The sequence below is a fragment of the Sinohyriopsis cumingii genome, chromosome 10 (genome assembly GCF_028554795.1).
Source record: "Sinohyriopsis cumingii isolate HCF-2022 chromosome 10, ASM2855479v2, whole genome shotgun sequence".
Lineage (NCBI taxonomy): Eukaryota > Metazoa > Mollusca > Bivalvia > Unionida > Unionidae > Sinohyriopsis > Sinohyriopsis cumingii.
This window is the reverse complement of record NC_142970.1, coordinates 87,582,976-87,595,765: the sequence shown is the minus strand read 5'-3', so window position 1 is coordinate 87,595,765 and position 12,790 is coordinate 87,582,976. Positions and strand designations below refer to the sequence as shown.

Here is a 12,790-nt window from a genome sequence, read left to right as displayed (position 1 = left end):
TATTCATGTTAGCCTTTTAATCTGACCACTTAATAAGAGATTTCAACACATTTTTTAAAACAAATGAATTTCATACCCAACTTAGCTTTCAAATAAGATTGTTCATTGCAGTGACATATCATTGCAAAGTAAGCGCCATGCAAATATTGTTGACGTATCAGGTGAATCAATCTCATTGAAACATCAAGCATCAAGAATCCAGTATGTTCATATATGTTTCTTCAAGCAATAACATATATGAGATTTATGATTCCATTTTCTGATTATCCATCGAGAATATACGTGCCTTTCCGTCTCTTAGTTTCTAAACTTACCAAAGTAATTGCTCCAATAATGATTACAATAAATGGGTGTTTGCTTTTATATAAAACGATGAATGACAAATACAAACGTTCATGTTAAGTTTCTGCAGATTTTCATGGCATGTGTTGAAACAATGCTTGGATAAAAAGGCGCATTAATGCCGATGTTATGTCTTTTTCAACCCGTCAGATCCAGGGGTGTGGACGTTTCCATTACAGCACTTATCAAGTAAACACAGATTCATTTATTATCGTACGAAGTAACATCTACTAGTTTTATACTCTGTTGTTATATTAACACATTTGAAGAAAATTCTTACATTGTATAAATTTTAGTTATGATTTATAGGACAATATTGTATTATGTTCAGAAGACCTTATATTCGACTGACAACATTCCATGCAAAAAGACAATAATATTCTCTTGGAATGCTACTAAAATACATGTGTTTGCTAAAGTATTTATTCAGTGAAGGGGACATACTTGATGCGTATAAATAAAACCTTTACATTAAAGTTTCTTTAACGTCTAGAGAAGCTAAGTCATAATTGTACTAAGAATTAGACACTGTATAAGACCAAGGAAACAAATACATTATTTACCTCTGTAATATCCTTTTGGATTGGTGTCTTCGTCTGAGTGTAAACCAACTGTAAAGCAAAACAGAAGGAATTAGAGACCATGATTTATGACGCTATGTTTACACGTGTGTGTAGTTTTCCTGAATACTTCTTGATAAAAAACTTACTGTTTCTAACTAAAACCCTTACAGTCTCAAACGTTGACTTTCCGTCGAAAAGTATAATGTATGCCTTAATTATGAAAGGGAATAACACAGGTAATTATTTATTTTTTAATTTAAGAATCTTCAGTAAGACCTCTAACCATGTTGTCTCAAAACAAGGAAGTATATTTACAAACGACTTTACAACCTAAACAAAATGGACAGATTATGCGAAGGCTGCTCACATGTCATGCAGGATATATATATATATATATATATATATATATATATATATATATATATATATATATATATATATATGTATGCATATATTTATTTATTTATCATGCTTTTATTTACAAATTAGAAAATTCAAAATTGCATTGATTTTTTTAAAAATTATTTGAAGGTAACTTGAATCACTTTATCTGTTTCTAAACACCAGACCTGTTTCAAAGTATAATGATGTACAGGTCGAGAGATTTAGATTACAGTCACAACAAATCTCATAGCAATCATATAGCACAAATTGAAAATTTAGGTTGTCCAGCCACCCCACCCACACCACATTTTACTATTCCTTAGGTGTCAGACACAGTGTATTCGAATTTTTTGTATACATTGTAGAGGACGGAAATTATCCCGCACGTTGATGATAGGATTGGATAAATTTGCACACAAATCATTCAGGTGACTTTCTGTGTAAAAAATACAATTGAAACCGAATAAAGAAAATTAACGCCGAGAAATAGTTTTGCACGCACAGAGTTCTTTTGAATATTTGATATCCAATTCCAAGTTTTCTAAATATATTTCAAAATAAAACCAATTTCACTCCGGAAACTAATGTCCAGAAGATAATGTGATGCTCAGGTACTTATAAAATGTTTACGAAACTGTGAATCATTTATACGTGTATTTCCATCTTTATATGTAAACATTGGACAGCTTATACGTTTTATATGGGAGAAACCATCCGTAGTATTATTAAATCTCGTTTTATTTACAAAGCTGATGTTCTCGTTTGCAAATAGTTAAGTACTTTTGAAAAGTATTGTTACAAAGGTATATACGATTAATTACTGTAATATTTCATACTTCAGCCAGAATATTCTTCCATACTGCGTTTTCTTACATAGTAATTTTATTAAACTATTAAACAAAATATTTTTTCATCTGTAGTTAAGCCGAAATTGCTCCTTCGCCAAAGAGTTCCAAAATATATTCCTCATCTCATCAGATACAATGTATGTAGGATATCACATGTTCTGGCAAAATTACTGTGTTAAGTATCACCTGTTATTAGTAATTTTTTCGACATTCCTGGATATCATATACAATGAAACATCCGAGGTATTATTTACTGCTACACAACTTGACATGCCGTTTCTGTGCTTCCCCTGCAATTCTCCTCCGTTCCAATATTTTGTACCTCCAGCATGCTGGAGACTCGACCAAATGTTGAGATCATGTTCGTGACCCAGTACTACATTGTTTCATCATCACGTTCCACGTCAGCCATTAATGTGAGGATTCAGATTATGGCAAGGCGTCTGTATATCGTCCAAGTTTCACAAGTTTTGGCAACTGAGTGGCTTTTTAGACGTTCAGCACTCAGTTTGCCAAAAGACCACACCTGTTTTAGTAATTCTGATAGTGATTTCGTTATCAACGTGCACTACAAATGGCACTGTGATGAAGAGATACGTGAATGTTCCATCTTTCAAGAGTGTTTGGCCAGTTTTTTATGATTTCAGAATTTCACGTAAGGTTTTTCTGGTGCATGTTGGACCGTCACATATGTCTTCTTGACACAGATTGTTAGATCTAACATGTTCCAAGCTGAAGAGAAATGGTTCATACTGGGTTGCCAGTCAGATTAAGATATTGCGCTCAGGAAACAGTCACGAAAAATAAGGAGAGTACGAACATTGTCATTCACAGAAAAGGCTCCGTTACGCCTGGAGGTGGACATCATGTGCCAACATTCGACCGTACTTGCCTACTTTGATTGCCAAGAATGAATGGTAGAACTTACGCATTGTCGAGTAGAATACATCCGACCATACAATCATGGACTAATATTTCGGAACAAGCACATTTTTAAATGATCTGTCAAAGGTCTCCATGGCAGACTGTGTCAAAGGATTTTTTCAGTTCGCGGAATGGCATGTACCGGATGGTATTATTTACCTCTCATGTCTACCGGAGATGACGGCCTGCAAACGGCATGGATGCTTTCATCGATGCGATCCACAAGTCAATTTAGCAAAGATCATCCAAGTCTGTTGCGGCTATTGACAGCAAGGTGATACCCTGAAGATTATCACTGGACTCTATTTTGCCTTTCTGCATATACGTTCGGATGATAGATGCATAATTGATCTCCTGGGGAATAGGCGAATAAGTGAACATTAACTGGAAGATTTCAGTGAGTGTCTATGCACTGTGTGGTCCTTAGGTTTTGTTGCATCTGCTCCAGTTGTTTTGCCATTTGACTGAACGTCAATTGCATTGACAGTTTCAATAAAATTGTAAGAGAAAATGCCCTGCTCTACCTTTAGTTAGAAACTGCAGAGTTAAATAGTCTGACGAATAATTTGCGCAGAGATCGTAAAGCATTGCCTGTGGGTATTTTCTAAGTGAAGGTTACAATGAGATTACGACATTAATATTATACTAGGAATTATTACACTTAAGTACATTTTAGAAGTGCGAGCAGTCTTCAGAACCCGTCAATAGTGACAGTTCATATCTGAATATTGCCATATTAATGTGTAGCAGTAAACCCATTAAAGAAAACACGAAATTTAAAAATAAATAAACCGACAATTCATTATCATTCCTTGGATTGTGCAAAGATAAACATATGCCAGGTAATTAATCAAGATAACGCTGTCCACAGCAGTTTTCAACATACAATACAATACAATACAGTACATACATCTTGGCATCCGTCCGTCTACGAGAGACGATGGCATAGCTCCAAAGTACTCTTTTGCTTATCCTTCTTTTTAGCTCTCTTTCCAGCTTGCTTTATTCTTCTCTTTTCCTCTGCGTTTTGAACTCCCTGCCTGACAGCTAGACGCCAGCTGGAACGGTTGTTTGCACAGCTCTCCCAGTCGTTGACATTGATGTTTGCTGTCTTCATATCCTTCTTGCAAACATCTTTGTAGCGCAGATGTGGTCGTCCAGTTGGTCGTGCACCTTCTGCTAACTCCCCATATAACAGGTCATTGGGAATGCGACCTGGGTCCATTCTCTTGACATGGCCGAGCCAGCGAAGGCGCCTCTCGCTGAGTATGGAGAACATGCTGTTCATGTTGGCGCGTTCTAGAACCTCTGTGTTGGGTACTTTGTCCTGCCACTGGATGTGCAGAATGCGCCGCAGAAATCTCAGGTGGAAGCTGTTGAGTTTCTTCTCGTGTCTTGCATAAGTGGTCCATGTTTCGCTGCTGTAGAGAAGTGAGCTGAGCACGCATGCTTGGTAGTCATGCAGTTTGGTCTTCTCTGTGAGGTTGGGGTTGTTCCAGACCCTCTGGTTAAGTCTGGCCATCACTGCTGCTGCCTTGGCAATCCTGCCGCCCACCTCAGAATCAATGGAGAGTGAGCTGGAGATGTTAGACCCGAGGTATGTGAAGTTCTCGACAACTTCCAAATTGTACCCATCGATGGAGACAGAGGGAGGGGAGTCTGTGTCCTGTGCCATGACATTTGTTTTCTTCAAACTGATGGTCAGTCCAAATTCCTTACATGCATGGGAGAGGCAGCATACCAGCTGCTGAAGTCCATCTTCCGTGTGTGATGTCAAGGCTGCATCGTCGGCAAAGAGCAATTCACGGATGAGTACCTCTGTGACTTTAGTCTTAGCACGGAGACGGGCGATGTTGAACAGCTTGCCGTCAGCCCTGGTATGGATGTACACTCCCTCGCTGCAGTCCTTGAATGCGTACTGGAGAAGCATGGAGAAGAAGATGGCAAAGAGTGTCGGTGCAAGGACACAGCCTTGTTTGACTCCGCTAACGACTGGGAATGCTTCAGATGTTGCGCCACTGAAGCACACTGTGCTGTGCATGTTCTCGTGGAACGACATAATGACAGCAAGCAGACGTGGGGGGCAGCCAATCTTCTGCAGAAGTCTGAAGAGTCCACTCCGACTAACCATGTCAAACGCCTTCGTCAGGTCTATGAAGGCAACGTAGAGGGGCATCCGCTGCTCGCAACACTTCTCCTGCAGCTGACGTAGTGAGAAGATCATGTCTACAGTTGACCTGCCGGCTCGAAATCCACACTGGGATTCTGGGTAGACGCGGGAGGCTAGGATCTGCAAGCGTGCCAAGGCAACACGGGCGAAGGCCTTTCCGACGATGCTGAGGAGGGAGATGCCCCGATAGTTGTTGCAGTCGCTACGGTCTCCTTTGTTTTTGTACAAAGTGACGATGTTGGCGTCTCGCATATCCTGTGGGATGTATCCCTGTTCCCAGCCAAGGCAGAGGAGTGTGTGTAGGGGCTGGAGCAGTGCTGGTTTTCCGCTCTTGAGGACTTCAGGCGGAATGCCGTCGCTTCCGGGAGCCTTCCCACAGGCAAGGCAATCGATGGCTTTTCCGAGCTCTTCCAGGGTGGGCTGTGTGTCTAGCTCCTCCATGACAGGCAGGTCTGGAATGGCGTCCAGGGCAGTTCCAGTGACATTGTTTTGGGTTGCATATAGCTCGAGATAGTGCTCAACCCATCGCTGCAGTTGTTTCCCCTGGTCTGTGATGACTTCGCCCGTCTTGGACTTGAGGGGGGCGGTCTTGTAGCTGGGGGGCCTGTCGCTTGTTTGATACCCTCATACATTCCTCTTGTATCCCCGGTGTCAGCAGCTGTCTGTATACTGTTGCAAAGGTTCAGCCAGTAGGTGTAGGCACAGCGGCAGGCGGTCTTCTGGGCGTTATTCCTTGCAATCCTGAGGGCTTGTAGTGTTCTGGGGCTAGGTGCAGCCTTGTATGCCAGGAGGGCTTTCCTCTTTGCCTCAGTCACGGGCTCCATCTCCTCCCAGTTTGCCTCATACCAGTCGACATTCTTTCGCTCCCTCTTCCCGTAAGCTGTGATGGCTGAATTGTACACAGAGTCACGGATATGGGACCACTTGGAATCAATGGTGTCATCAGGTGTCACTTTGGTGAGGGCTTCCTTCAGTTTGCTGATGAACTGCTGTGTTTTCTCTGGGTTGCTTACACAGCAGGTGTTGATACGTGGGTGACCCTTCTTCTTGGCGTGGTGCAGCTTCTTGGGTAATATTCGCACCTTGCTGGCCACGAGGGAATGGTCCGTGTCACAATCGGCACTGTGGTAGCTGCGGGTAAGGAGGACACTGGCCAGTTCTGCACGACTGGTGATGACGAGGTCCAGCTGGTGCCAGTGGCGTGAACGTGGGTGTCTCCACGACACCTGGTGGATCTCCTTGCATTTGAAGAAAGTGTTTGTCACACATAGGCTGTGGGAGCAGCACATCTCCGGCAGTCGCTGACCATTCTCGTTGATCTTGCCCCTTCCGTAAAAGCCGAGACAGGTGGACCAGGCCTCATGGTCAGCTCCCACTCTAGCATTGAAGTCTCCTAGTAAGTAAAGGCTTTCATTGTTGGGGATACTGGATATTGCCTGATCCAGAGCCTCATAAAACTTGTCTTTCTCCTCGTAGGTGGAGTAGAGGGTTGGAGCGTACACACTGAAGATGTTGACCGGGCCTAAGGATGTTGACAGCCGGAGGGCAAGGATTCTCTCAGTACCTGATGATGGAGGTTCAATGAAGGCGATTAGCGTGTTCTTGACGGCAAAGCCTACACCATGCTGCCTAGGTTCATCCAAGGGCTTCCCCTGCCAAAAGAATGTGTAATTGGCTTCCTTGATGGTGCCGCTGTCAGCCAGTCGGGTCTCCTGGAGGCAGGCAATGTCGATGTTCAGTCGGGAGAGCTCTCTGTCAATGACGGCAGTCTTCCGTGCATCGTCGATCTGCTGTAGGTCAGTGGTCAATCCAGGACACATGGTCCTGATGTTCCAGGTTGCAAAACGAAGAGTTGGAGTCTTTTTATTTCTTCTTTTAGTCTTTCCTGGTGCAGAGTTTTGTGGCCCACTTGTCGAGATGGTTCTCTAAGCTCCACGCACCCAGTGAAGCAGGCAGGCCATGGCGGGCAGCACCTTACTGACTGGGGGCTGCCCAGCTTGAGGCGGGCGGTAGCTGTCCAGTGAGACCTGATGATCTCTCCCACCGTCAGAAGTAACCCCTGGCGCCAAGCTCTACGCCAATCGAGCTTTGACTTAGAACCGGTAAACTGCTACTTCTCGTGTTGTGCCGACGCCGTACGACGACGCTGGAGTGTCCTCTCCAGTGGAGCTATGAAGCCTGGGCAGGGTGGTATGGAGAATCAGCTGTTGCCCATGCAGCAGATCCCCCCTCTCCACGCAGCTGGTGTGCCCAAGGGAACGACGAATGCCGATACAGCTTGGCACCAACGGCGTCGCAGGAGTTGCCGGAATGACGTTGAAGTCAATGTCATACCGCCTTAGGGACTCCATCTCCGGATTTTCTGTCGGGGTTTACTCCCTTAGCCTTTCCCATGAGTGGGTATAGCCACAAGGCAGCAGAGGTTTGGAATCAGAGTTTTCCTTCTCCTAGATGAGCTACCATCCAAGGTTTACGAGTCCCATCTACCCGAAGCAACTGGTTTTAAGGCGCCAGTGGGCCGCCTTCACCCCTTCTCCTGTTAGTAGAAAACATGGTCTGCCGCGATTCAAATCTAAGCCACTCGCGAAGGCCAGGAGCTGGATTTTAGTTGACAGAGGCAGTAAGAGACGCAGGCCGTATGGGGCATTTTGGAGGATTGGGGCGCTTGTCTCCCACTCCCACCCCGGGCAATGTCAACCTTAGACCACAATATACATACATACATACATACATACATACATACATACATACATACATACATACATACATACATACATTCATACATACATACATACATTCATACATACATACATTCATGCATACATACATACACATACATACATACATACATACATACATACATACATACATACATACAACTCCAGATAGATAATGCACGATTTATGTAATCTTTATTAGAAAAATCTAATTTTACCTTCAAAACTTCCATCTTCACTCTCAGGATCGAAGGGACACGCTCCTCCTTTAGTGAGAAAATTTGAAGTCAATTGATCAGAAGATTGATCAGTATTCTACTTGTCAACATAGTTATGTGGTCACTTAACGAAGACAATAATTGAAACCAACCATTAAATAGGAACGTTATAATAGGCCACGATTAAAAGGAGGTCAATCAAAAATATAATATATTCTGAGTAAATGTTGAATAATTATAGATTACTGCATTTGTATAGGAAAATATGAACGAGTTTTGGGATGGAATACTGCACGACCTTGGGTGTGGAGTATGTCCTTCCGACAAAACGAGTTCATATTTTCCCATACAAATGCAGTAACCTTTTTATTATATGCTCATTTTTTTTTATTCTACCTAAGGTTTAATTATAAAAAAACAATACACTGCAAGAAACAACGTAAATGAATGTATGCCACATTCCAAACTAAATACACAAGTGCATATTCATCATTACACAAATCAACATTATTACTGCGCACATAACTCCGCCCAGAAAAATTAGTCTCGCGCTCGACTTAACTTTCGAAAGAAAAGGGCGTGTCTAGTTAAAATTAAAATTTGGAGTCATATTGTGAATGAATGTGCATTGCAAGAACTTTTCCACTTGATCTAGAAAGAATAGATTTAGGTATTTTTCTCGATTCTAGGAAATTTCATGATTATTGACTGGATTCAGATGTGACGATTCCACATGAAATACGTGAGATTTAATAAGCTAGGGAGAAGCGTGTTGACATCTGCAAATGTGTTTCTGTTTCTGTCATTGAATGTTTGAAATCATAATGTGGGAAAAATGTGAGGTTTTTCAATTGCAATTATCAAAAAGACGCTTTGGAATTTAATGCGTATTTCATTTTGAGTGCAGTAAGGAGGATGCAATTGTACTTATCATCGAAATTACAGAACAATTTCGAAATGTGTAATCCAGATTGAAAACCTATGACATGGCTCATGGAATTCGGATTTGCAGAATTAAGATAATATATTTTGAGAAAATTCAGGATGTAAAACTGTAAGTATATTTTATTTTGCCATTCTCATCACAAGCTAAAGAAGAGAGTATATGACTTCTCACTTGTATGTTATTTGTAAGGACCTTATCTTGCGTCTTTTATATAATGTAGCTAGCCTAAATCCGTAACACTGTATCAACGCGGAATGTGCCATAGCAGCTGGTTTGTGGCAGTCCACGAAACATCTGTTTCATTTCGTTCAGAAACAAATTTAAACAACCACAACGTAAAGAGCCTCTTACACGAGTGTACATGATTTGTGTACAAATCAAAAGTGCTGGCGTCTGCGTCCATTGTTGTTTACACTAGAAAGTAGTTCCTTTATGCACGTGAATGTTATATGTGCATTGTTGCGCGAGTTCAGTATCGGGTAATACTGAACGATTCTGACAATGTTAAGTTAACGGGGAAAAATGAGCATATAATAATTATGTTTATTCATTAAAACTCCTGATATACAATACAAAGACCCTTTACTGTGAAGTTAAATGATGTACTATTGCATTTTAATTTTATCTACGTATTTCAATAAAAAGTTAAACATCATGCATAATCGAAGTGGTTGAGTATGCCAATTACCGCTGTATCATTTGAAGATTATTAATCTTGAAGAAAACTTATTCATAATCTGAAAATCGTGTTATGTGAACAGTTTTGTGTATTTATCATAATGCAATAATGTTACTGTTTCCCATTGGTATGGTAACAGTTATTCAAGTACATTACACAACAAGTGCACCTTCAGATAAATAGACCGTATAAATATGTATCATACTCAGGTAAGAGACGTGTATTTTATTACATCATTTTCTCTTCGGATTTTAGAAATCATCAAAACCCCTTTGCTCATTACTGAAGACATAGTACATACGCGTAATCTGGGAGGTTGTTTCATTCACACAATGTATAATGTGGGAATTTCGTTGCTGATATAATGCATACTACATCTACCGTCCTCACTTAATACATTACGTATTCCATGACCTCTTTTGTTCCTTCTTTTATATTTGACAAATTATTTATCGATTTATTGTATTGGCAATGGATCTTCATAATGGAAGGGTTTCAAACAAGTCCCTGTTTAGAGTGGACGACCAGTTTCCAATATTATTATGTTTCGGACGAATGTTAAGAGATGAATATCGTTCTGCTGAAGTAGATTTGATGACGATAGGTTTTAAATGGTGATATCAAACATGATAATCTGTTTTAAAAAGTGATCAATATAAAATATATGCTAGTAAATCAAATTTATTTAATTTGTAAATTAAACTTGCTTAATTTATTCCGCGGCGATGGAACACAATTGGACCATATCATGTCTGATTTTAAACGTTATGAAAAATCATTCATATCCTCTTAGGTTTGTTTTAAACATTACGATTTTACTCATTTTGTAACATAGAAAGTTATAGGAATGTCACATTTGGCATGATATCGTGACAATATCTTTCTGAGAAAAGATAAAAGTGTTATAGATTGTATTCTAAAATGCCATTATATAACCGTTCACATATTACAATGTGATTTAATAGTTGGAAAAGAACTAAAATATTTGCATATTTCGTTTACTCATGACTGCTCGTACTTAATATATTGCCCTCTTTAAAATGACTGCAGCAAATTTTAGATTACATACTTTGTTACACTTCTATTGCTTATACGATGATCACATGATTTCGTATTAATATGAACTCGAACATGCCACGCAATTTACAATGATAACGGGACTAACATTTGGGATGAACATTTCATTAATGCCGTATCACGTTCATGGTTTGTCATATCTCATTTACGCATTACTTTACTTGTTCGGGCCCCAGTTGGCCGAGTGGCCTGAAGCAATCTTCATTACCGATCACTGCCATCCCTCGTCTGTTCACATGAGTTCAAGTTCCAGTCTCGGTCAGTTATAAACATGCGAGAAATCAATTTCTTCAAGTAAAATATATTTCTTTTAGAATACATTCACAATCATGTTACCTTAGGAGAACTACTATTATCTCGCAAATCCAGCCATCCCAGACACAAATTTTTCGGTAAAGTGGGCAAACAATTTTCTGCCAACCTATGTCGCGGTTGGGCAGAGTGATCTCCCCGTATAAGAGTTGATGTAAAGGTCTAATAATACTGGAGCGGAAGACACCCTCTCTATAGATGTAAGTGAGGAGCGTGTTTTATGATTGAGTACGTATTCTCGAAGAAACATCTTACTAGGAAAATTGGTCTCTTTTAAAAAACCATACCCAATTATAATACCTTAGGAGAATAGGTAAGAGGTGGAGTTGCATTTCCAGCGGAAGTCTTGAAGCCGCGTCTTAAGAAGCTATCGATTGACCTGCATGATTAACCTTTTTGAGCTGCGGATATAGGTCCGACCAGATAGAATTTTTCCCTCTAGATAAAAGCGAGAGATCGTGGTCTTCGATCTACATCCCCAGCCAAAATGATGTCGGTTAACTAACAGTTCTGGTCAAGTATTAGACTGGAGATACGAAGTTTGGGTGTAGGTATTCTACCTTGTAGAAAACAGGTCGCCAACGGTCATTACCACCAGGTACATACGTGAATAAAACCCGAGGGATATAGAGACCATTCTGTCTGCATAAGTTCATTTTTCTGTGACAAAACTAAGGCTAGTAAGTTAGAAATGCTGGGGTATGACGAACTTGTACATGGATTTTGCTCCTCACAACACCCCTTTAGAAAGCCCCACACATGACGCACAGGTTTGGGACTTGGGTCTTCCTTAATGTTTGAGATAGTCACCACAGTAGAGTTGTCGGACAATATAAGAACTTCCTTGGCATGCAAATATTACTGCCACCAGTGAAAGGTTTTCACAATGAACGTTGTCTCCAGAATTTATTGATCAAACTGTCTCGTTCCTGAGTAGAGCAAACACCGTTGGCCTCCCGAAAAGATGGTAAAAGGTCGGCTCTCCAGCATTCTGTACGTGCATAAGTACAGACTGTACTTTCTGAAGGTTTTTCTTGTAAATTTATTCCCGCCGTGAGCCAAGTAACGTTGCCCAATTCCCTCAGTGCCTCAGTTGTGTGTAGATGGTGAGAGGATGGTTTAGTGGGCAAACATTAAGCCTCCATTCGTGCAGAACAATCGTTTATAATGAACGCATATGAAGGTCACATAAGTTCACGAGGTCCGCTCCGCATTGAGCACACTTGATTAGGGGACGAAATATGTTGCATGTGTATCGAACTCCATACAGAGGGGAACAAAGTGTTGAACTGATACTAGGTCGGATTGTATCTTGTTGCCCGAGAGGTCCAGATTGGTAAAAGAGTTTAACAAGGGTTAACATGCCTTTCTGGATCTACTTAACTCATGTGTATGCATGATTTCGCCAGGCAACATACGGTTGCCACGATAGAAATGGTCAGGACACGCATAATTATTCGATTCATTAGACGAGTGAAGACATAACGGCCGATGTTGAGCCTCAAATGGGAGTGCAATGAATTAGAATTCTATGATGTAGGCGAATCGAAGGAAAGCACTGGTAACCGTATGAATATGAACATGACGGTTTGTACCGTTTAAGTCCACAC

General features: G+C 40.8%; 1 protein-coding gene across 4 annotated transcripts in view; it reads right to left on the bottom strand.

The window, feature by feature from the left end:
* Positions 1-12,790, bottom strand: part of LOC149790540 (uncharacterized) — a 91,311-nt gene that overhangs the window by 53,734 nt on the left and 24,787 nt on the right. For all 4 annotated transcript variants that reach the window (XM_089972585.1, XM_089972588.1, XM_089972586.1 and 1 more), the window contains exons 7-8: positions 8,167-8,214; positions 906-953 (exon numbers count right to left, since the gene is read on the bottom strand). In XM_089972585.1, coding sequence (XP_089828711.1) covers positions 906-953; positions 8,167-8,214 — 96 coding nt within the window. The remainder of the gene's footprint in view (positions 1-905; positions 954-8,166; positions 8,215-12,790) is intronic.